This window comes from Danio aesculapii, chromosome 14, assembly GCF_903798145.1.
Source record: "Danio aesculapii chromosome 14, fDanAes4.1, whole genome shotgun sequence".
Lineage (NCBI taxonomy): Eukaryota > Metazoa > Chordata > Actinopteri > Cypriniformes > Danionidae > Danio > Danio aesculapii.
Window position 1 is genome coordinate 32988118 of NC_079448.1, and position 26097 is coordinate 33014214.

The 26097-nt window shown below is 36.3% G+C and overlaps 1 protein-coding gene across 1 annotated transcript; it reads right to left on the reverse strand.

Moving 5' to 3' along the window:
- Window positions 1–1992: 1992 nt before the first annotated feature.
- Window positions 1993–24190, reverse strand: sesn4 (sestrin 4). The gene is made up of 8 exons (XM_056472358.1): window positions 24008–24190; window positions 13170–13367; window positions 11029–11457; window positions 9672–9786; window positions 9084–9208; window positions 7012–7178; window positions 6637–6781; window positions 1993–4216 (listed from the first exon to the last, which is right to left on the reverse strand). The coding sequence occupies exons 1-8, from the start codon at window positions 24071–24073 to the stop codon at window positions 4127–4129; spliced, it is 1335 nt and encodes a 444-aa protein (XP_056328333.1). The 5' UTR covers window positions 24074–24190; the 3' UTR covers window positions 1993–4126.
- Window positions 24191–26097: the final 1907 nt, after the last annotated feature.

Genomic DNA, 26097 nt, shown 5'->3' on the forward strand with positions numbered 1-26097 from the left:
CTGATAAACATTTGTAGAAAGGCCTAATCCCTAAGGTTGTAAATTGATTGTACACTTTTGCTGTAAACATCTGTTCACATAAATTCAACTTATTTTTTAAACAATACTGTTAAAATATAACCGAACTACAATACTACATTAATATTAAGAAAAACAACAGTGAAATACATTTAAGGTGCAATTCTAGTTAAGAAATAATTAATTTCAAGCATTATTTGCAAACATGTGCACGTCCAATAGCTACGTCGAAAGCACAAAACGTTTGGCGTCTTCTCACATTCAGTCAGTAATGGAAAATCGATTTTAAGTTAGAGGGGAAAACAGCATATTTGCCGTGACTGTCAGTCATTTAAACATTTCGACTATAAAACTGTAGTCGTTTAAATGTTCGATATTTTTCTTTACCTTAATTTTATCTTCAACGTTTCTCTCACGCTTCACTTGGATTCGCGCTCTGCTACTCAACCGTGAATTCCGCCTGTAGAGAAATTTGATTGGCCATCTCAGATTTTCATGAGCTTGATCAGGTGTTTGGCTCTAAACTCTAGTCGACCTCTAGGGGGCGTATTTGAACAGCCCCACAGAAACATGAAATCAAGTCTGCCGAAAACTAAAACAGGCAAACTGTCTGATATGAGAAGTCTTTATGTAAGCGGTTTTGTATAAGGCTCATATTTCTGCGTTTAAAACACCTCTAAATTGTTTTATTGAACTAGGAATGTTTACATGTTCTGTCTGAATTGCTAGTTTGATTTTCTGCAAGTTTTAAATTGTACGTTTGATATTTTTACACCTTAAGGGCTTAAAAAGTGTAACGGCTTAAATCTGAGATAAAAATGTTATGTCTTTAAATACAGCAATAACAACAAAAACATAATAATATAACAATAATAATAGCCTACTGGCAAAATTGTCTATCTCAGTATTACAGTTCTCACTAACATTGAAGATGTACAGTGCTCAGCATAATTGAGGACACCCCATTTATTTTTATCCATTTCTCAGTGAATATAGGCAATGTATTTTGGTACATTTAAACAAAATAGATTTATTAAACAGACATATTTATTAAAATAGGATTTTAGTCACCAAACAAATAAAGAAATTGAAAGACAATACAATTAAATTCAAGCGTTATAAACTACAAAATTTTTAACTAAATGTTTCGATTTTTTTGCTTCTGTTAATTTTTCTTTTTTTAAATATTTTTCAATAACATATAAATTTGGGTGTACTAGATTTTGGATCGTTACTGTAAGTTATTTTGTTAAATAAGCTCCAGATTTGGCTTCAGTACTGACTAATCTAATGTACAGGCACAAATATAATATTGTAGAGCTTTGATAGATTTGTGAGGGGTGCACTTATATATGCTGAGCACTGCATTTACTGGAGATGAAAATGTAACAAGTCTTACTCTCAGAGAAACTAAACAAAATAGTCTATGCCTATATAAGAACAAAAAGTGCTATTCCAATTGCTTTCCAGGTAAGTGTATCCTGATTTAGGTATATCTATAGACTTTTGCACTGAAAAACACCCCCAAAAAGACAATCATCTCATGTTGCAGCGAGATCAGAAGGTACATGCTCTAGCTTTGGGGCAATTGTTTAAAGCATCAGCTATCTTTGTAAAAAGAATTAAATAGTAATGGAAATCAGCTGAATTTTCCAAGCTTTGAAGTATCGCAAACAACTCATGTGCTCTTAACTTACAATTAGAGAACATTTTGTTTCCATCACATCACTCACTCCATTTTTGTTTTCTTCATCTTAATAGTCTTTGTTTAATAAAAAAAATGCTAAAAGAAATGTAAACAGAGAGCCACCACTAGCTGGCAGGATTGCACCAGTGGACTTTAACACCTTTAAGAAACACTGGAATGCAAAGTGGCATCGGCTAATTAAACCAAAACATTATTTGGTAAATCAAATAAACCTGAAATCAAATAAACCCGTCTTAGACAAATTCAATAAAAACAAGACATATAGATGATATTGCATATCTTTATAGAAAAAATAAGCTTTCACATTTCAAAACCTTTCTCTTTTTTTGCTTGGTTTTTCAAGGTTTGTTTGTTTTTTTTTTCTTTTTGGTCAGTTTAAATTTTAAAGTTCCTACATTTACGTGGTAAATAAACATTTTGGCAATAAGCCATGCTCATTCAGTCTCAACCGCTGAGGCACCATCCTGAAATGTCCACGCTTCAGGGACAACCATCCACAAACAAGCATTTAAGACAGTCCTGCTTAAGGTAGAATGGGCACGCTGCAGTCCTGACAAATGTCTCTAGATGTTTACTACAGGATGATGAATGTTCCTCGGCTCCTCATCCGTTCTCAGCTTGAATGAATGCAGTAGCGTGAGGCTTCGCTAAGACTTCATTCCAGTTTCGCCATACTGATGAGCCATGGACTCATCAGTAGTCAAAAGGCACCGTGCTCCCAGCACAGACTGCGGTTCCTGTACACGTTTTTTGCTTATTAACATACCGTGGTATCTTAATCCAAACAATCCAGACAAGAGCAAACTGACATCAACCTTCCTCAAAAAAAAAAAAAAAAAAAAAAAGAAAGAGTATATAACTGCAACAGGAACAAAAGTAATGCAATGTTTTAAAATAAACACACAAAACCAACCATAGGGGTTGCCTGATTCTTTCTGATAACTGTAATTTGGTAACCAGACCGATGAGAGTTTAACACAGTACAGGTATTTGGCCTTGTCAACAAAACTGGACATTGAATATATCTGTATATATTTATGGCATTAGAGGAGTGAGCACCTCTCCAAACGGTTTGTAACAATGACAGCTGCCAGATGTAACCACACTTTGTGCAAAAGGTTCAGTGCAAAATAATAATAATAGTTTATGCAGGTCAGTTATGGGAAAGATGACGACAGGCTGACCGCAAACCTTTACGCATCTTAATAGTTTCATCAGAAGTCCTTCATTTGACCTATACCAGCGTGCTGACTATAAAATCCCATTTTATAAGCTTATTCTGACAATAATATTAATAATAATAATAATAACAACTCCTCAACCTCACAACGTGACCTAATTTTTAAACTGTAAAATCTTTTAAAAGAAGTTCTAACTGTTGAAGATCCATTCTTTTAGTAAATTAACAATGACCAGTGAACATTTCACTGACCCTTTCAAAATCCAATTAAGTGGACGACCTCTCAAAATTAAAGACCTGCTTGAACTGTTTTCCAAATTAGCAGATGATGCAATGGAGTTTGAATACATACTGTGTTCATTTGGCTAATCCGTATAAAGAACACTGAAGACACTACCATGAAACAGACTTGAAGGAGGTTTCACTTCACTGGTTTGAACCGGTTGAATTTAGATCTTCACATTGGAAGATGCTTGCTGAGATGAATTACTATGGATCCTACAAATGCACCCATAATCAATCTCCATAGCACCCAAAAGAAAAGATTTTGATGAACAACATCAACGCTAATCGAAAACTGCTTGCTGTGTGCTGAACGAAACCACAGCCGAAAGCTTATTGATATATTCTAAAGAAAGATTCTGTCTTAAAAAGTGCTCAATTTAAAAAGAAAGTTACATCTGTTAAACCTTCTCCAAACTTTTGCTCTGGTCTCACTATTCCACATTCAAATGAAGTAGCTGGAAGCCACATTAAGCGAGCGCCTTTGTCCAATCACTCATTTCTGTAAACAATGACTTCAATTGGCTTTGACCTTTCCAGAATGTGATCACCTTGGAAATGGACAGTTGGACACGTCTCTCACTCAATTAAACAGCAACAGGAAATTAAACAAAAGTATTAATAACAACTGAATAAAAATAATTGCACATTAACCATCTGGGAAACTAAAAAAAAGGTAGAAAATTAGAAAGTATACACGCAAAAGGACGACTACAGAAACAAAATGAAGTAAGAGAACATGCAAAACGACAGTAGGAGTGAGAGCGATTGCTTTGCACTTTTTTTTCTTCTAAAGTTTCACCTTTGGCAAAGAAACGGTTCACAGCAGTACCTTACATCACACTGGTAAACTCAGCGACAACAGATACAGAGACAGATCTCTGCTTGTATTTCTTTGCCTTGTACCATGTCCATCTGGTGCTCCGAATGCTCGAGTCCTATGCGATCATATATTGAGTGATGGCTCTGAGCGCATACAGCAGTTCGGCCTGCAGACGTGCCTCCATCACTAACAAATTCACATGAACCTGAAGACAAAATGGCAGAAAGATAGACATTAAAACGCAACAGAGAAACAAAGTAAAAGTAAAAACTACATTCCGTTTTTTTCCAAATGGGAAATTGATTTTTTTTTTACCAATAATACGTTTTTGTTAAACAAATATTTTTATTTTAAACCAATAACATCTAGTGAAATGTGTGCAGAAAGAATACATTATCCATTATGCTACACTGAAAATCCACCAATCAGGGTGCAGCTCAAGTCAATTATACATTTTTTTTCATACCGTCACATTACATTTACTGAACTACATAGCTTTTGACAATCATGATGAAAAGTCCTGCTTAACAGGAAGGCAAGATGAAAGTTTATTATGTAGAGTAAATCAATGAGAACTTCTTAAAAGTTTAGCAGACTAATGTAAAGTACATAGAAATATCGTGTTACTATATTGCTAGCAACACTATTTTAAAGAGCCCCTATTATGCATTAGAAAAGGTCATATTTTGGTTTTGGAGGTCTTCAACAACAGGCTGATATGCATGCAAGGTCAAAAAGCACATTCATTTTCTTATAATATGCATATATTTTACCTAATTATCCCAACGACTCTCATATAATTGGTTCAGAGATTCATTTGTTCCCAAACTCCTCCTTAACGCGATGCTAATCTGCGCTGATTGGTCCAATGACCCAGTCTGTTGTGATTGGTCCTCTGCGTTCAGCGTGAGACAAGGACTGCTTCCGAAAAAGCCTATTAATCAGTAGGTACTGCATTTGAATTTTAACGTACTACTCCGCTGTTAAAAAAGTACGTTCTAAACAGTATGAATGGAACTCAGACGTACTACATCCGCCATTTTGTCAACCTACGTAAGTTGCGTCGCTTCACTCCCATTCATGAATTCTCTCGCGGGGCATCATGGGATAGCGCAGCATGCATTGGATGCGCACTTCAGAATTTCGCCAGAAGTAGTAAGTCATCGAGGTACTTCTCGCATGCTGTTTTTCGAATTCTATAAATTTGGACATGCTTCTCGGTTCGCACACTGTTTTTAGCATACTGTATAATATGCAAGTATGTGATTTCGGATACTAGTCAGAGAGAATCGCCCACTAAGGCTTATCAACATTGCTAAAGTAGTCAAAGTGCAGGGTGTATGTGTGAGCCCAATGCAGGAGTGGATTAAAGCAATGCAGTAAACACCTGCATATTGCTCTACTCTTAACCATCAATAAAAACAACGACACACATTCAGTATTAATCCACACAGCGGCAAAAGCTGAACTATTTTGAAAATTGACCGCAATACGTGTGTAGGAATGGCTGATGGTAGCAATGGCAATGACAAACGGCAGAGGATCGCTAGCTCACAAATGCACAAAAGCGGCACGCGTCGCGCTTTCAACGTGGATTATACGTGATATGTGAATATAAAGAGTTAACAGATACAGTACAAGCCACTTGAAGCGGTTACAAGTAACAAAACACAATGAAATACATATTTTACCGGCAAAAAAAAAAAAAAAGGAGGCAACCATTTTAATCGCACTTGAAATGGAGGAAGAAACTGATCTATGAACTGTGTACTGATAAAGTTCCTGTCAAGCTCTGACAAAGTCCTATACATCAATAGTTTTCTGATCCTTCCTTTAACAAACGGCTGACGAATCCCCCGTTGCAGGGTAGATTATTGCATAAATCACCAGAACGTTCACTCAATGTTCACTCATCTTCAGTCCCACACACACCCGTCCTCTGCTAGTGTTTGAGTGGAAAGGCACATTCATGTTTTACTGTATCCAGCACTTGGTATCATTTGGTATGGTTGTCAACGTCGATACGAACTGGCAAAAGATCCGGACGAAGAATCATTTAAAGGACTCTGAGTCGAATCTTTTAATTGAATAAAAGATAGACTTAGAGGTGTGTTGCACACTGTGTGGAAGGTCATTTTCAAAAACCCGTAATAGGGGCTCTTTAACACTTTCTAATTGAAGCTCTGTATTTTTTATAGTGGGAGCAGTGCATAACTGCAGTAGATAATTGCAATACAATGATGACAGACAGAAAGAAACATTCTTCAAAACCTAGCGTCATAATATAAGCTGTATCATATCATATAATATAATATAATATAATATAATATAATATAATATAATAATATAAGCTGTATCATTTAATCACAAGTAAACCATTTTTTAATAATTATCAAGCAAACATAAGCTGCTTCAGTCCAGTAAATGTTTAGCCTGAAATATTAGTAACATTACAAAACTTGTTTACTAATAAAAATCAGATGACAGAAGGCATGTAGTGCATCGTTTACAACAGGTTTTTTGCAATAAAGGTTTGATTGAGCTTATAGAGGCTTTGAATATCAAATATAATACCATAGTTTTTTAGTAGGTGATACAGAGGTGTACACATCCCACAGAAACTACCTTCTCTGAAGCTTTGATGGGAGTCCAGGACAGAGGGCATAGCGGGGTCTTGCCGGAGTCAGGATAGCAGGCCACAGCTTTAATGTAAAGTTTCAGTCCACGCTCCAGCAACCGGTTAACTTCCCCATAATCATAATCATCATATCTGAGGGCAAACATATCGATGTAAGTGCTTTGTTTTTTGCCCTTTTCAGCATGTTAAAAATTAATTGAGGAGTCACAAGAAAATGAAATGTAGGGGTGTGCAGTTGAAAGCATGGTATGAAATGAGCTCTTATGTTTCATTTCATGCTGCTTATGCATTTAGAAAGAACTAGAACCACAATGCAAACCAAAGTGTGAAAAAGAAGGGAACCGTAGCTCCCCCCGTGTCACCTGATGCCATAGATGCTATGAACGTAGTTCCAGATGGCTCGCTTGAGATCAGGACTGTGCGGGAAAGGAAGCGACGCCACATTGCGGAATCGCTCGTCTAACAAGTGCCCGATATCAGAATAGAGCCGGTTTACAAGCGAGAAGCCATGATCCTCCCATGAGTAGTCCTGCACAGAAGATTTTCATATGAATAAATAATCTATTCATGACTTCAACTTTACCACAGTGTTTTAAAGATTGATAAAGTGCATAACTTACTGTATACATCACTAGCATCGTTCAACTGAAATGCCCATTTATTTAAACAGAGGTTTCTAAGAGGTTTTAAAGCCAGTGTTTATGGGTTGAGCTACTTCAAGTGTTATTTTTTTTTTAAATACTTATATGACAGAAGCATTTTGTGGGCTTCAAAACTAAATTAAAAATAAATTTCAGTGCTATTGCACTTTAGGGCATCCCAAGCTCAAGGTCTAGCTAGTGTAGCTTTCCTGATTCTGTCCCCTCTGTCTCTCTTCAACTTGACTTCCTGTCTACATATAGTCCTATCATAATAAAGGCAAATAAAAATCAAAATAATCTTATTTGAAAAAATAATAAGAAAAAATAAAAAACATAACCATCTATAAAAAAAAACCAAATTTACCAAAAATAATGATGCCAATGCGAATATGTATTTGTGTTCAGTCCAGAAGCCTAAACAAGTACTTTTATGTTTTGTATAAAATGTTTTTTCTGTGTTTGCATGAGAAAGTTCAAAAATATAAAGGGAAAATCTTTGGTTTTAATAATGTTGACATGTACTCATACACTAATGTTCCAAAGTTTATCATAAATATGATATAGTCTTTTATGCTTACAAAGGCTGTATTTATACAGTAAACAAAATGCAGTAAAACATTAATAGTGTGAAAGATATTCTAAAATAACAGTTTTACTTTAATTATACTATAAATATGAGTTTAATTTTTAGCAGCCATTACTCCATTTGAGAATATACATTTATTATTAATGTTGAAAGCAATTGTGCGGTTTAGCATTCAACCACTTTCACTGGAAAATAATAGTAGACAATTTCAATGTAAAACATTTTTGTAAGACTATAAACGTTGGTGGTCACTTTTGATTAATTTTAAGGTGCAGTAGGTGATCTGCCAAAATGCCATCCATTAGCATATCTTTGAAACACAGTCCCTTCCCTGCCGTTCAAAGCCACGCCTCCTGATATCACAAACACGCACATTAAAATGTTCTAACTGGCGAATGACATGATCTAACGGGTCTCTGTCATCTTCGTAGCATAGTACTTTATAATACTACAATTCTGAATGAAAAACTGTAATATATCTAGCACGTTTTCAGTTGTGTAGCAAGCAAAACTTGTCATAATGTGCAATATTTCATGCATTCAAGGATTGCTGGTCTCACTCTCTCATGCGCTTTATTCTTTTTTTCTTTTCTTTTTTTTCACACGATTTGTTCTAAAGCGACTACTGTGTACGTGCAAATGGCGGATCTGCGTGAACGGCTGCACAGATGTACAAATCTACATTTGTTGACAGACAGTTTGGGCTACTTATCAGAATTATGGTAATTGTTGGCCCAACAATTTTTAATTTGATGAACATTTTTTGTTTTATACCTCATCCAGAATATAATACACATTTAGATCATTTAGTTTAATCATTACTATTGGAATGTGAAGAGACTTTCAACCAGCACAACAAAAAATGTTTCTGAAGACAATCACCTACTGCACCTTTAAGTAAAGCTTTCTTTAATACGATCCCCAAACTTTTTGATTTGCTGGAATCAAACTAAATTTGAACAAAAAAACTACATTTTTTACTGTAGAAGTTGCACACAATCACTATTACAATCAAATGTAGGAGACCTACTTGAATGAAATGTATACGTGACAGAGCAGCTCAAAGCTTCCTTTAAAGGTTTTGTAAATAACGTTAAGCACTGACAGCCTTGAAAAGGGAGGGTACGAGTCGTAATTCTGACCCCAAGTACCCTTTTATGCTACTAATTTTGGTAGTTGACACCCATTGCAGAGTCTCAGTCCCCACCTGCACCCGGAATACTTGGAAATGGTCCTCCTCTCGTCTGGCAAATTCCTGGTAGCTGAATTCTGGATCTGTGACGAAGCGGGAGGGGTCGGTGGAAAACATGGCCTCCTCCTCCTCCTCCACATCTAATATGGAGGTGTATATGAGAAAGAGAAAGGCAGGTTACGAAAGAGGGTCGTGAGGGAGAGATATATGCACAAGAAAAGACGCTAGTGTAAAAATAACTCGCTAAACATTCACCCCAATCCAAAATTACACATCCTGTTTACAGGAGCATTGGGAAACTAGAGTTGTGTCCCAACTCCCAAATGACGCACTACGTACTCAACAGTCTAGTGAATGAACTTTATAAGGTTAGTTTGTCCATCAACATTGGAGTCTGAAAGCCCCGCCTCCTTCTCTATGTAATTAAATCCGCCACAGTTGAGTGCATAAAGTGCCCAACATTACACACTTGAATAAGTGGCATCCAGGTTTTAAAGGGCACAATCTTCCATTGAAATCAATATATTCTATTCATGTCAAAACAACAGAAACGAATTGTGCACAAATACAAAAACACTGGCATTACATGGGTGAATATCTTACCTGAATGTAGAAGCGTCTGTGAATGGAGTCGGTCTCCCTTTCTTTCCTTGATCTCATCCTGTGATTTATGAATTTGTTCTCGAAGGCAACCAACGTCGCAACTGGAGTCTAGGGACTAAAAATTAACCCAGCATTAAAAACAAATCAAGCATAACTTGCCTGTATTACAATCTGAGTTCAGACCGCTGTACTAGGAATGTGAAAATGTTGTGGAAATATTAATTATTTAATTCAAACTACAAGTGGTGTTTTTATTTGAAATAAGTGGATTTAGATAACATTATACTTTGTGGTAATAATGGCAGATTTTTGCATTTCAGCATAAGCATATATGAAAATTATTTCAGAATTTCAATAATAGGGTACCCTACACCTACCCCTAACCTTAAATGCTTTCTTATTCAATATTACTCAGCTGTTGCATTTACACTTTTTGAAGTTTTATCTAAACAAGTTCAATCAAGCATGAAATAATTCAAATCTCAAGGGTATGAAGTTGGGGGGAGAGTGGGGTGGGACTGAACGTTTCTTCAGATATTGGGACAATTAAAAGTCAACAGATCTAATGGGGGGATAGGGTGACGGGTGGGTGGTGAAGATGAAGAATGGAGGGGTATTACACTTGAGAATAACAAGGTGTGACGTGAAACCATAAGAATTGGTTGAAATTAGTGCGTCTCATGGTAAATGTGTGAGATTTGAGACCCCTGATATGTACATATACTGTATTTGCTATCTGCTATGTGATGGAAGGAAATAAAAAAGGTAGATTTGTACTTTATTTGATCACCTCAAAAGTCTCCACTATAGACCATTTTGAGGGATGTAAACAAAAACAATGCTTCCAATGAATTTCCTGTTTTACATTTTTAATTTCTAGACCTTCCGAAAATGCAAAAAGAGCCTCATAATGATAAATAATGCTATGTAAGCCGTTTTAGCATTAAGTTATGAAATGGTTGGATAATAAGCAGGAAATTTTCATGGGCCAATGACATGACCACATTGAAATGATCGATACCATTTACAAATTTACAATTTTGACTGTTCAAACCAGACAATAAATGGCAAATGACAGCAAAAAGCATCTCCCAGGCAGGGTAGGTTATTTCGACTAACTCCTTGAGATATTATGCTTTTATGGATGTCCGGAGCTAATATCAAGCATATGCATTTAGGCTGAACCTTTTTTTTTTAATGGTTAGTATCGATAGCATAAAGCCTGATCTTTATTTCCCATTACTCTTTACGCAGATGTTGTAAGATGAAAGTGCAATTTGAAACAGGAATGCGCAACTAAACTCTGTAACTTCTCAGAACTGCCATCATTGAAACTGTTGTGAATGATCATCTTTACCCTTCTCCGTAGCATCTTCTCCATGGGTCCAGAAGTAGGTGGTGATAGAGCTGTGTTGCCATTGGCAGCATCACAGAGGCAGTATCCAGGGGGTGTGCCGTGATGCACTCTGGGAGTGGTAGTGGTGTCTGACTCAGAACCGGAACCAAAAACGAAACTGCAAAGGGAGTGACAGTGGGCCAGCAGAACCACAGCCTGCACCAGCTCAGCCAGAGACCAGCACTGCTCTCCTGTCTTCAGTAAAGCCTGTATGTGCGAGCGAGCGGTGAGCCAGGGCTGATGGGCCAGGACCTTATTGATATGATCGAGGTGCTGTAGTCGAGCTGGTGCCGCCTCCAGGCCCTGAAGCCACAGCGGGTCTCCGCCAACACGCAGAAACTGAGCTGAATGGAGAGACACCAGGTACCTACAGTGATGCCGAGCTGCAGCCTGAAACAAGCAATAACAAATGGTACGTTATACTGGGTTTGAAGATTTGTAGGAAGTGCGGCATGATGTCAGTGGTTCTACAAGTTTAATGAAGGTAAATATTTGACTTTTTAAGAGAAGTACAGAATATTTACTGAATAAACGGGAATATGAGTCAACGTTTGATGTTTTAGGATACTGTACCAATTTGACAGTTTAACCAATTTACATAGGTTTGTTTGGTACTTTTGTGTTACTTTGCACTATATTGACGATGATTGGAAGCTGCGCCAGAGATGCCTTGTGACAGCATATTTTCCATTATATTAAAATTATTATTTACATTAAAATATTTGTTCACAGAAGATGCAAGAAATACAGATTAAAATATTATTTACAGGACATACAAAAGTTATTTCAGTGTTTCCTCCAGGATTTTTTCCAGCTGTGGCGGCAGGCCTTTTTTACACAGATCTACCAACTACCTGTGGCGTTATTTCAATAACAAATGTCCTGAGCGCAGTATTAGAAGTCGAGATCACATTTATGTAATAGCCTACGAGCATGCGGATCTCTTTGCTTGCGCGCCGATTTCCTCTGCTCGTGCACAAACCTTCTTGCACGCCGACTCAAATGTAAGCCGCTTTAAGTGCGCGCAGATCTTCTTTTGCGCTCTCAAAAAACGCTGCTGAAGTGCGATTTAGTGCGTTTATGTAATGCAGTGTTTCCCAACCCTGTTCCTGAAGGCACACCAACAGTACACATTTTCAACCTCTCCCTAATCAAACACACCTGAATCAACTTATCATAACATCAGAAGAGACTCCAACACCTGAAGTTAATGGGTCAGAAAAGGGAGACATCCAAAATATGCACTGTTGGTGTGCCTCCAGGAACAGGGTTGAAAAACACTGATGTAATGAGTATGTCTCCAACATTTAATAGATTTGCTAGGAATATTTATGAATGTCTCCAATAGACCGACAGAGCGCCATTAATGCGTCCTGAAGTAAAGTGAAACAGCTATACGTCGTGTTTGCTAGCCTCACGCATCACGCACCTGTCAGTCAGCACGTAACCTTAAAGGGTTAAACAAATGACGCACAGCACTACTACGGTTACAGAAAAGTTCGTGCTGTTATAATTCACTTATCCGTTATACGTTTTGGTGCGATTATCACCGGCTATTAAAAAAATTATATGTTTTGAATGAGAAGCTGTAGTGCCGTGACAGGATGAATTTTGGCATGGCGCCCCGCCACGGGAGAACGAATGTAGCGGAAACCATGTATTTTATTTAGAGGAGATACTGCTTATTTTGTACTTTAAATATGAAAAACATTGACCATAATTTAATTTGTTTTCAAAAGTGGAATCGTTTATTAATTGTAATCGAGTTAAAATGTTCAATTAATCAAGATTTTGATTTTAGGCCAAATCGCCCAGCCCTATCACATGCATCACAAGCAATAAAAAGTTTATTACAACAGATTTTTGAGTTTATCATTTAAACAAGAACATCTGCTCAGAAAAATCAACATCATTTATATAGAAAATTTATTTTTCATACCATATTGACAGACATTTGTTTTAAGAATAAACTCTAAAGACTCTTAAGTCTTTTCAAACACACCAAGACCAATAAAACATCTCTTATGTTCTCCAATGTATTGGATAAAAAAAAAAGAGGCAATTTTCATTTTTTTAAACAAGCGTGGTCATTTCATTCTTACCATGATGGCAATGTAGTGGCGGTAGGGCAGGGGCAATGGGCCATCCATATAGAGGATGTAGTGCTGTGTGCGCAGGAAACTCTCCAGGTACTGCGGGTGAGAGGCCATCTGCTGGGACACCTTGTCCAGACGCCCCCTGTTGGCCAGAGCCTTCATACACAAGAGAGAGGCACGCTCTTTCTCAGAGTTGACCATCACCTGTAAAAAAAACAAGACGCACCAATCAGAAACTGACATAAAAATGATACAAATAAAAAATACAGGGAGTGTTAAGTGAATGCAAAATACACGAAAAATGCCTCACAAATGACTTGTCTTGAGGCAACATGAAATAATGACGTTAACTCCGTTTTTACTAATTTAACTAGATTGAACATAAAACAATCAAGTTTTCACCCCCCCCAAAATCTCAGGAATGGTGTTGTTTCAGCTCATTTTAAATAAGTAGTTTGAGCAAACAACAAAATGTCATTTGAGTGTACCGCAAACAGGACTTTTGTTTTTAAAAGTTGGTAACACCTTAATTAGATTAATATTAACAGATTAATACTTACTAATGCTAGCAGCATTCCTTAAAATAGTTTCCCAACAAACAAAAAAGAATTATTAAAAAATAGCAGCAAAAAGAGCCTCTGCCCCGGGTCCTGCAGGCATCGAGAGACACTAATAGACATTCCACACCAAGTGTGAGCCACTGCTGTTTTGGCCTCCTTTAGTATACAGACTAGACAGATGTCTGTCGACCTCAATCTGCCACTTTCACACCCCAAGATGCTTAAAATACACCTAGATTATAAAAACAGCAACCGGACACCATACCAGTGTATAATAATATGCACATCTTGGGAGTTGCGGTTCAGTCATCCATGTTTAGCAAATGGACTTCAGTTTTGGCACTTAATCAATGTAAATATACATCCAAGTTACTAGTGCCATCATTTTATCGGTTTTGAAGAAATCTGCTGATTCATGTCTTCTTGCTTATAAATGCTGACTGTGAAGGCCAAACAAGGCCTTGTGAGCGCTTTGTGTCTGACTGTGGGATTATGGAAATCCTGCCCACTCCCCTCCTGTTTCAGCGGCTCACAGAGAGCCAACACCAGAAGAAACAGGAGATTGGAGAGAAGTGAGAGAACAACTGAAGCAAACAGAAAGAGAGCTGATGAAAATGGAGTTCACAGGACTACAATAGAAGAAACATTTTAGTTATTTTCTAACCAAATCTCAAGCGTACATGTTTATAAAATATTTTTGCAGAACTACTACATTTTAACAGGCTACAAGGGTTGCGAAAACAAACAAACAAAAATAATATTTATTGCGAATAGCATTAGGGCAAGTGTCCACCAAAGCATTCATATTTACACACAGCTGAGCATTTTTAGAAGAGCGCTGGCATTTTCAGCTACGCAAAAAGGCTACACACGCCCTTAATCTAGTAGCTAGTTTGATTATGATGACACATTACACTTCATCATCTCATCCAATTTCGGTCTAATCAAATGCTCCCTAAAACACTATAAAGTCTGTTCACTCACTGGGCTGCTGCTCAGATGTTCAGACACAGCCATCAAATGTACCTTTGAACAAGATTAACTCATTTAAAACCATGTCAATAATTAAAGTTCTGTGGAAATTAGTTGTCTATCATCTCTGCGGGAGATTAATGTAAGTACAAGATCTGTGTAAGCACATGAATAAAAACAGAACTCTATCAGCAGACATTTCACAACTTAGATTGGCAAAATCCTTATTAATTCTGACAATATGCCAGTTTATATGGACTATGTTAAAGTAAATGTGCGTCTTTACTCTTTGCCTATATTACAACACAGACTTAAAACAATATACATCAATATAATGGCTTAGATATACATAGATGTGTTATTATATATGTCAATTAAAACAAATTATTACATATGTCATGTTGTTAAGCATTCCTTTAATTTATGTTTCCATTTGAAAACTTTAGACTCATCCCACCCCCCTATTTTTAGCTATTCTAAATAAGGACGCAATGTTTTTAATAGTTAAAATCTTTCTTACATTTCCAATTCAGATTACATCAAGTATATAGATGTAGCGTTTAGGTTGACGGCAGATATTGTGAACTTATTAATTTCTCCCAAAAGATATTGATTTATCACACGGTCCTAATGGATTTCATTGCTAATGTGTAATAAAGAGAGAGAGAGAGGCCTCCATACTGGCAGCAGTTATTCCTTCGAGTAAACCACTGCTCTGTGGGTCTGGCTGAAGTTAGTCATGGCGAAAGGGGGGTCAGTTACACTTTCTGAGAGCGGAGACGAGAGGTTGAGCTCTGACTGAACACAAACATGAAAGTGGTCACGTATTGACTGAAATCTTGTTACAAAATTATGTGGGACAACCAAGAGCCTTAGCCAAAATGTCTCCAGGGTTATAGTAAGTCTTCCTGACAGAACTGAAGATTCCCACTGATAGCACAGCACGTATCGTGGCTAAAATCCCTTTGAGACCAGATTTGTGGCTCCGAAAAGCACTTAATATGGCATTAAACAATTGGATGTTATTCAGCCAACTGAAAGTCTGCTGATTTTCTCCAGTGCTGATTGCGGGGGAAAAATATCAGAGTAATAAATTGCCCTACGGACTGGTCTGCTCTTCATACAGTGGCTGACAGAAAGGAGAGGGTTATAAATAGCTCTAGAGGACAGCTGAGATAGCACTTCCACAGATAAGAAAGAAAACGCCATTCCTGTGCAAGAGACACCATGAAATAACAAAGATCACAGAGCTTTACTTCTGTGGGACATCGTAAACATCCCTCCAGACAGGTTCCTCGCGCAAACAGTCATGAAAGGGTATGAACTTAAACACTAGACTAAATCTTCAGTCAATATTTGTTTCTAAACCCAATTTCAATGAAATGGAGTTCCTGTGTTGAGCTGCAAACGGTGGTTTGTCCTCTATTTGGAAAATTGGGGTCAACCTCACCAATGTTTACTGAAGTATTTTAATGTCTAACATTTATTATTAAGATTATTTAAAAATGGCATTACAGCTGCTTGATGACTGATTTGGAAAAGGCAGTCTAATGAAAGAGGAACAAAGACGCTCTCTTCTATCAGAGAAACAGATCTGTGTCAAGCCAGCGCTGAAAGCTGTGATATGTTTCAGCCTGAAACACAGGTGTCATGTCATTCAGGAGAGACGAGGCTTGTGAAATATGTGCAAGCAAAACATACCATACAAAGCATCATGGACTAATATTACAGTTACCTAGAAAGTCAGGCATTTAAATACACTCAAGCATATAAAAGACCTATGTTCGCATAACCCACACATATGGTTTACTAAAATTATGCACTATACATAGGCCTGTCATGATACATATTATTTTGTTGTATGATATATTGCGATAAATGATATTATTGTAATTTTATGCCACTCATCATATATTGCCAGAATGACAATATAATATCACTCATCCAAAGAACAAATAATATTTTATTCTTAAGAATATTTAATTTAAACAGTCATTTTAACCATTTTAATAATTAGGCATTGGAATCATAATGTTATGTAAGCTAAAAAGTAACAGAGACTGCAATATTTGCAACCAAATCTATTTTCAGTTGCCAGACACCCATATGAATACATACTATAGTAATTTATAGTAAATACTATAGTGTTTTTTTAACCAAACAGACAATGATGCCTCCAATAAAGATAGAGATGTTGCGCAAACAGCGCAATGGGTTTCAATGTTTCTGCTGGTTTTAAGTCTTAAGACTTTTTAAAGACCTTTTTAAGACCATTATTAATTAAAATTCAGACTTATACGAGAATAAACACTAGGAGGAAAAGATTTTTACTATCCTCATAAAAAATAAGTGTCAAATTTAGTTATTAATAATGTGTCAAAACAAGCTAACACTGGCTTTATAGATGCACTTTTTATACAACATTTCTTTTAGCTAAAGTGTCCAGGTCAGTGTCCTCACCATAAATAAATAGAGAACTTTTAAACAAATGTTATTGTAAGGAAAATAATTATACTTTATTGGTAAATGGAGTTAAAAAAATGTAACTATTTGTTAAAAGTTTTATTGAGATGGATTGCTGGTGATTGGATGCTTTGGGCCTGATTGAGGAGCTTTTCATATACATGGGAAACTTAAGACCTATTTAAAATGATGTGTCTACAACACAATGTTTTGGTAAATTTAAGACTATATTTAAGGCCTAAAATTTAGTTTTAGCAATGTAAGACTGGATATTCATTGCATCACCAAAAATGATTGAGGTCATATCCATGTGTTGTACGATAAGTGAATATATTGATTATTGTGACAGGCCTAACAATACTTTCAAAAATTGGTTCATTAGAGGGATTGTTTTAAGAAATTCAGAATTTATTTATCGTAAAGTAACTATTTAAACAAAAAATAAACAATAATATCCAGTATATTGATCAATTGAAAATATACATTTGAGATGGTTTCATTCCTGTATTAATGTTTTTTTACATTCGTTCATAAAGTAGTCACTTGCTTCATTTCTAAATGAATTATCCATTTTAACAAATTATTTAAATTGATGACTGAATTACTCAAAGCAAGAACTTGCTGAGGCCATCAGGCAGTTTTATAGTCACCCAAACAAAAAAATGTTTAGTTGTCATTATTGGTATAACAATGTGTCAGTATTGCATACCCTTATAGGCAGCAATAAGTGTTTTGCACTGCAAAAATCTCCAGGACTATAAAAGTGAACATATACAGTCAACCGAGGACCATATATGTGCAATAAAAAAGGTCATTTAAACAAGTCTAAGAAGGTCAGCCTCAAACAACCGATCAAACAAGTCTCTTTGGGACACTAGTACAAGTGCATTTTCCCTGGTAAACAGATCACATGTCCCTGAGCCTGTTCTCAATGCCCAAAACTCCTCAGCGGTGACCCAGAAAAACAGGCAACTGCGAATAGACATATTCAACATGCTATTGTGGTGTTAATTTCATAGCCTGAATGGTTAAGCTACACAAAAAAATCTCTGTATATCTGGAAAAAGAGAAAACAACTTACAATTAACAATTAATGAAATCTCGCTGGGAAATTAGAGACTAACGCAACTCATTTGCGAGGTTGAGAGCCACTCACACACCCACACAGCTGAAACAGTGCAGCAGATGCTCTGAGCCATTTTTAAATGGCTCTGACCAACAAAAGATGTTGGTTATACTTGTTATTTAAAAGTATAATGCTCATAAATATCACCAGCCCACGGTTCATGGTCAGTAGTAAAAGGTCTGAAACCTTTTTGTGATTACAGGATGCCTCATCAGCATAAGTAACATGCACTGACATGTCTTTACCAACAAGTCAACATGAAACAGGAAGTCAGTCTCATATCCTCTTGGCGAGTCCCTCTAAAATTCAGCTGAAATCTTATTTATTGAGTAAAGGTGCCACTTTCCGCAATCATCAATTCCTGTTTTACTTCACAGTGACGGCATGCATGGTCTTACATTATTTCTAAATAAGTGTTAAAGCTAGACAATGTGTTGAAGCAGCATATATATAATGAGATAATGAGATAATGAGAAATATATATATAAACATGACAACATGATATTAAAAATAGGGGGAAAAGCGCATGACCACACCATGAACAAACAAAACAGCATTTAGGTTTGAATAAATTTGCATGTACTCTTGGTTTGAGATTTGAATGAGTTGAAGTGTTTGGTCGAAAGTCCAAATACAAGTTGAAAAATAAAACGTCATTATTTACTCACCCTCAACATATTATTTGAGAACGTGTTTTGTACAATGTTGAACACAACGGAAGATATTATGAAGAAAGTTTAAACTGCTAGACATTATTCAAAAGCATTTTCTTTATACTCCAGATGTCAATGGCTACTTGTTTCTAGGCATGGTTCAGTATAAGTTTCTGACGATATAATAACCTTGGATAAAAATATCATGGTTTCATGGTATCACGGTGTTGTAATTACTGCTAAAGTTCTTTTTAAATGTAATAAAAAATAAAAAAAAACTATTTTTTTCCCAATTCAAGTTCAATTAAATCATTGACTTCTGCGGTTTTCATTAGTTTCAATAACACTGATTTCTTTAAACAAAAAAAAACACACATAAAAAAGCTTACATATACCTTAGGAACGGTATAACTGAAAATTTTGACTTTTTTTTAACTGTGGTATACCTTGAAACTCGTATCATCGCCATGTCTACTTGTTTCCAACATTCATTAAATAATCTTTTAGCGTTCAGAAGAAAAAAAGAAAAGAAAAGTTTGAAACTACTAGATGGGGAGTAAATGGTGTACGGTTTCATATCTGGATTGAACCATGCCTTAAACAGGGAATAGAGACTGTCCACCCCCAGCTAAATTTACTCCAAAAGTAAATCCTTCGATTTCAAACACAATGACTATAAAAGACATCCTGATGATTTTTATTTGTTTTGTTTTTTTTGGTCTGTTCCAACAATGGAAACCATTTGGTTGGCAACATTTTTCAAACCATCTTTCACAAGTGACGCTAACAATAAATGATGCTATTTCTGCGTGATCATGTCTTTAAGTGTGCAACATGGACATGGGACGATAACCGGTTTCAAGGTTTACCGCTGTTTGGAAATAAAGGTTTTAAAGCCGCTTACATTTTTTGTTAAACCGTTCCTAAGATATATGCAAGAGCTTTTTTAATGTGTTTTTTTTTTGTGTGTTTTGTAAAGAAATCAGTGTTTTTGAAACTAATGAAGATAGCAGAGGTAAATTGTTTATTTAAATTATTAGCCTGATATGCTTACTGTTCTAAATAGGGCTGAACGATATGGCAAAAATGCAATCTCGATAGTTATTTTCCATATTGAACGATAAGGATGTAAATTTCGATACAAGTTATTAATGCTTCCAGATTTAAAAGAGTACTCATTCACATTCATTCACAATGACTGAAGCCACAAAAATTAGTGGGGCCATTAAATGCCGTAACATATTTTCGGTCGATAAATTTTCTGTGGCTGAAAAAAATTCAGTACATCTCTAATATCAACACACTTTTAGATTCCCGTTGTTGCACATTTCTGCTGTGCGATTGGCTCTTGGATCAATATAGAGTAAAAAAGTGCAGAGCTTATCATTGTTGTTGACATAAATTTTATTGCGATTTGATATAATATTGTTTATCTGCCCAGCTCTAGTTCCAAAGTATTATAAATGTTTCTTAAAATAAAATATATTGTGTTCAATAGGGGAAAAAAGTTGCTGTTTTTTTACCGAGACATTTAAAGAACTTGTTTTAGAGCAGTAATCACAATACTGTGATACTGTGAAACCGTGATTTTTTTTTTTTTTTTATCCATGGTTATCATATCGTCAGAAACTTATACCAGCCCATGCCTAGTGCAACATATTGGAATTCCTCAAACCAAAACAACCAAGAAAGCAGACATAGTGAAAACAGACAAATATAAGCCTCTGCTCATCTTTTGTCATTTGAGGACGGTCTAAACACGAGTCTCCAAATAACCGGGGGGGCTTCAGTTCAGGGCCTGAGTCCAGAATAAGAGCAAGATACGATATTCAATCTGCATTCTCAGAAGGCCTAGAGAGCTCTATCCTTGACATGCGCAAAAGTCCTAGATGCAATTGCACAAGGCCCATCTCTCTCTCACTCTCTACAAAGGAAACACTATTTTGGCTTGCCAACCTGGAAGCCAGGAAGAACAAAACAGCCAGCTGCACCTCACTGGGGGTTGGACTGAAACAAGCCCGGCAGCAAACACACACACACACACACACACACACCGAAGCGCACAAACAGAAAAACAAGGCAAGCCACATATGGATGCAGTCAGACAACCAGGAAGATTGACATTTACACAAGCAGACAGTGTGACATACATTCGGCAGCTTGCATATGATGGACAGTGAAGTGATGACAGATTTTTGATGAATCACATTTCCACTGGGAAACTCTAGTCTTTGGTCTTGGTGGTGAAATCGATCATGTATGTTAATTCGCCAGCTTTGTGGTCTTCATTTCCAGTGTTTTTTTAATCATTTTTATCTTACTTCATTCTTCAGTGGTAATGTATTCATTCTAGGGCTGGGTGATTTGACCTAAAAATCTAAATCTTGATTAATTGAACATTTTAACATGATTACGATTAATGAACAAATCTTTTATTTATTTTATTTTTTGCCCACTCCACGCCACCGTCAACGTTACCAAACCAACCAATCACAGAGCTTGTGCGATGCGTCGCCGCGATGTGTAGTTACATTTTTTGAGAGGTCAGCACTGGTGCAGTCACAGTGAGGTGTATACAAATGCATGAAGCCTGTGCCAGACCATGCGCTGCGCTCGACGCAGAAGTGTAAACAGAGCGGGGTCACGTGACTCCACTCACAGTAGGGAAAGTAACTGAAAAAATTGACCTGGAAAATTTTGAATGATCATAGGTTCTGAAAGTCGATTTCAATTACTTTTCGATTAATCACGCGGCCCCAATTTATTCATTTATTTATTTATTGCAACATCAGAAACGTATGGCTGATTCATGGCAAAATGGATATACATAAAAAATATTACATGATATGAACAAATTTGTATTACAATAAAAAGTTACTTAGACAAATATATAAATAGAAATAAATAAATAAAATTCACACAAAAAATATTCAAAGTTAAATATTATTTTTGTGGTACCTTTAAAAAATGTCCAAAATACTCTCCTTATAAAAATTGTCTAATGGTATTCAAACGCCCACATTCAAACAAAATATGTGTCATGGTAAGAGCAGCTTGGCAGTAGTTACATTTAGGTGGTGCTTCATTATTCAGTATATACAAATAAGTCAACCTAGAAGGTCCAATTCGACATCTAGTGTTTTTCTTTTAATATTACACACAAAAGGGTTGCAACTGCCATATACATATACACACACATATATATATATACATATATATATATATATATACATATATATATATATATATATATATATATATATATATATATATATATATATATATACATATACACATATACATATATATTCCTAATATTCCTAACAAGATTATAAAACACAATATTGTATAGGTTATTTTCTGGCACTATACTGCACAATTAACAAGTAAAATGGAAGAAAATGATAGAGGTATTTATTAACCACTCACTTTTGAACAGTTTGATTTCTCCACTGTTGCTGACTTTGCTTAAAAAAAGTGCAATAGTAAGGACATAAAAATGTGACTAAACGCATATTACACCACTTCTCACCTACAGACACTTTTTCGAAGCCTATCTCTTACCAAAAAAAAATAGTGGTTTGAAAAAGGGAAGCAGATTATGATGTTAACAATCCAAGTACAAGCCTTGGGGATTTTTTATGGGCTGGCAAATGAGAGCATATTTCTGAGAAATGTTTAAATTACACATTCCTCTATTGTTCTCTTGTATGCGGAGCAGAGCCGTCTTTACAGCGGCCCCTTCAGGGGTTCATGAGTTACTGCAGGCAAATCAGGAGAAAAACAACTTTGATTGGCAGTACATCAGCATCACATCACACAAACGGGAGAAAAAGAAAACGCACACAACAACACCAAAAAGGTCAAGCGTGAAGAAATGTTATTTAACGACATCTTTCCTCACAGCAGCGTAAAATGTCTTGTCGTGTTTCGCGGATGAAACCACCATGGCTTTGTGTTCGGGCGATATGAACTGAGAAAATTGCGATACGAACGACTGCTTTTTCATTTTCGAGATGTTTAATCGCAACATTTCAAAGATTTAAAAGCGTACACCTAAATGAAGCATTTATAAATGCAATGCAAAATGAGTTGAACGTCCTTATGTTCATACTAAACACTAAATGAATTGCTTGCATGTATAAAACAACTGATTCGCCTTATAAACAGCTCAACGGGTTTATAGGGAAAGTGTCAATCCCTCAAAACTTCAACATGCCAGCATCGAGGAAAACTGCTTATTGTCGTGTATGTTGAGATCATTGGTAAACCCACAGCTATGGCTTAATCTGCACCAAAGGCTTTCAAGATTGTTCCAGACTGCAGTGTTAATTCCTCATTAAGAATAAAATGTTGAACACATCATTAGTAACAGCTAAACATTAGGGGTTTTAAAATGCACACTTTTTATGAGCAGTCCATATCAAAACTGCAATATGAAACAATGGACATCTGATCCGAACTGAATATGCACAACAAAGGGGCTTGTTTAACTGATGGGACGATATTTGTCATAAACACAATGGATGTGCACAGACTTACATGACATAAAATGCAAAATAAAAGAGCAAAATGTGCTTGTATTTGTTAAATCTGCCTTGGGTTACAGATGAATAGCAGCACAAACAACTTAAAATAACATCAAGGCTGTCCATTTACATCATAGAGACTTCTGTTTATTAAAAATGAACTTTATATCAAGAACAATAGATAATTTAAACAGTTGATTCGTGTGTAAAACTCAAAGTTAATCGTTACTAGTAACTCTTGAAGAGGATAATAGCGAGAGACATGGAAACGGTTTGATTCTGCAAATTACATGAATCATGACCTGCTGGAAAATAACGGATATTACTGCTGTAGACGAGTCTTTTCTCTCAAAGAGGGACTTTTGAACATGTATCCAGATATAACAACACATAAATATGTTTGAGGAGCGTTTTAATGAATGAACGACATCAAAGAGTCGAAGCTTTTCCTAAGTAGATGAACTGTCAACTTTCAAACTTCCGAATAAGAGTCTACATTTAGCTCCAGTTTACAGCTAATAACTCCGGTGATAGATGTTACCTGATTCTGAACAAACTGACACTGGGTTCCAAGGCGATAATCCATGTTTTTCGTGCAGATGATCATTTTCCTCGCTGTAACGTTAAGTGCATGAATGCGGCTCCTACGGCTTTCTTGGCTCCTCTCACCGACTCGCTAACAAAAGGCCAAGCCGCTGTGAGATCTACATGTCCGGGCATACAGCTGCAGTGTCACTGGGTGAAAAGACAGTTGACTGGCTCTTCCACTGCTGTGGCGTCCAATCAGAGAGTTTGTGGGTGGGTCTACGAGCGTGGCGATAGCCAGTGAGCTTTCAGCTGTGGAATAATTTTAGCGTGACTACTGTGTTTTTCCGACATCTGAACCAATGAGCGCTGTTGTGTGGTGGAAAAGTACCTGTCCGTCAAACCCGTTAAGACCCGCCTAACTTATAACTTGTTTTGAATAAATAATTAGGCCGTAATTTTCCTACACAAGAGAAAGAATAATTGAAAACATACATAATATGCCTGCTGCGCCAGAAAAGTGAACACACATGATATTAGACATTCTGCTCTGTGGCTATTTATGCACTGTTTAGAAAAAAACTTCAAAACAGTTACTCCAAAATGCTCTCATACTTGCATCATTCAACATTAACGTGAAGAAGAACATTAAAGATGATTTTAGCTGAAACTGAGGTCAGTGACTTGCAGCATTTTGAGAGCTAGAAAAAACACACAGGCAAAACAAAACTAATACATGTTGCGCTGGATGATGGAATGAAGACTTAAAGGGTACCTGTGATGAAAATAATTTTTTGTAAGCTGTTTGAACTGTGTGTAGGTATAGTGTGTCCACAGTCATATTGGAGTGATACAAAGACAATAAGTTTTAAAATTTCCTTACGTTAAAATAGGATTCAAATCCCTCCCATTTGAGCCCACCACAACGTGATGTGTGAGTGCTGTTTTCCCCGCCCACCAATTTGGTTGACAGGCGTGTATTAACATGTCTCTGTAGTAATGTGTATAATCATATCAACAAGACAGGATGTGCGCAAAGCAACTGGGATTAAAAGATCTGTTCAGCTCGCTGTGATCATCAATCTTACTCAAATGTGATCAAGAGTGAGTTTTACAAATTTAAAGCATTTTTAAAATAGTGCTAATATAACGATTTTACCGTCTTATCACCACTGCAGCATGTCAGAACAATTATAAAAGAAGACGCTTCAATCCCGGTTTGTGGACATTAAATCAGATTTATTTTATACATTAACATAACGGAAATTCATACAGCAGTGGATATTAACGGGTATCCGGTCACATTTGCAATGGAAAAACAGTGCAAAGTTAAATGTGTGTGTGTGTGTGTGTGAACATTGCATGTGACTCATCGTGGCAGAAAGACTTGCATTAACTCCACAACAAATACATCAAAAAAATCATTGGGAAAGTTCTTACTGTAGTATTTTTCACAAACGTTACGCGAGATCTGCTTCCTTCATGTCTGTCACTGTGCTGTTTATCAGACGCAGCAGAAAATTGAGGCACACACAGACAGGCACGTGGGAATGGTGGGGAGAACTAGCATTAAATGCACAGGCCACAAAAACAGCTACATTGTGTTCAGAGCAGAAAATTCCAATATACAGAAAATTATATTAAATAATCTGAAGGGTGTTTTGAGCTGAAACCTTACAAACACATTCTGGAGACAAAAAATACTTATCTCAAATCTTGAAAAAGAGGTAAAATAGGTGCCCTTTAAGAAGCCGAATCATTATAAAATATTGTCACAAAACTCTTCATGTGACAGGAAACTCATGCCCACACGGTTGTGAAAGCACTCAGGAACGTTTGCCAAGGCAGACTAAAAGCTATAATGCTGTAAAATGTTTAATTTCCATATCAAGAGAACTGTATATCTGTATATCTGTGTATCTTGAGTAGCCATGCGTATTAATTCTGTTGTGCCTGCATGTTTTATTTACATTAAAAGTAGCCATTGATTTGTCTGAATCACCAAGGATCGATCACACATTTAGCAAAACAAATCTTGAATGTTGCACTAAAGAAAAAAAAAAAAATCACAACTCCTAAATAGGAGTTTTATTTATTTTATTATTT

What these genes read in the sequence shown, in the direction of transcription:
- sesn4 (XM_056472358.1), bottom strand. Translation starts at nt 24,073, where the DNA reads ATGATCATCTGCACGAAAAACATGGATTATCGCCTTGGAACCCAGTGT. An exon ending in AGAAGATGCTACGGAGAAGG is followed by an intron (nt 9,787 to 11,028) that starts GTAAAGATGATC and finishes GTTAATTTTTAG; the next exon opens with TCCCTAGACTCCAGTTGCGA. An exon ending in ACAGACGCTTCTACATTCAG is followed by an intron (nt 9,209 to 9,671) that starts GTAAGATATTCA and finishes CCTCCATATTAG; the next exon opens with ATGTGGAGGAGGAGGAGGAG.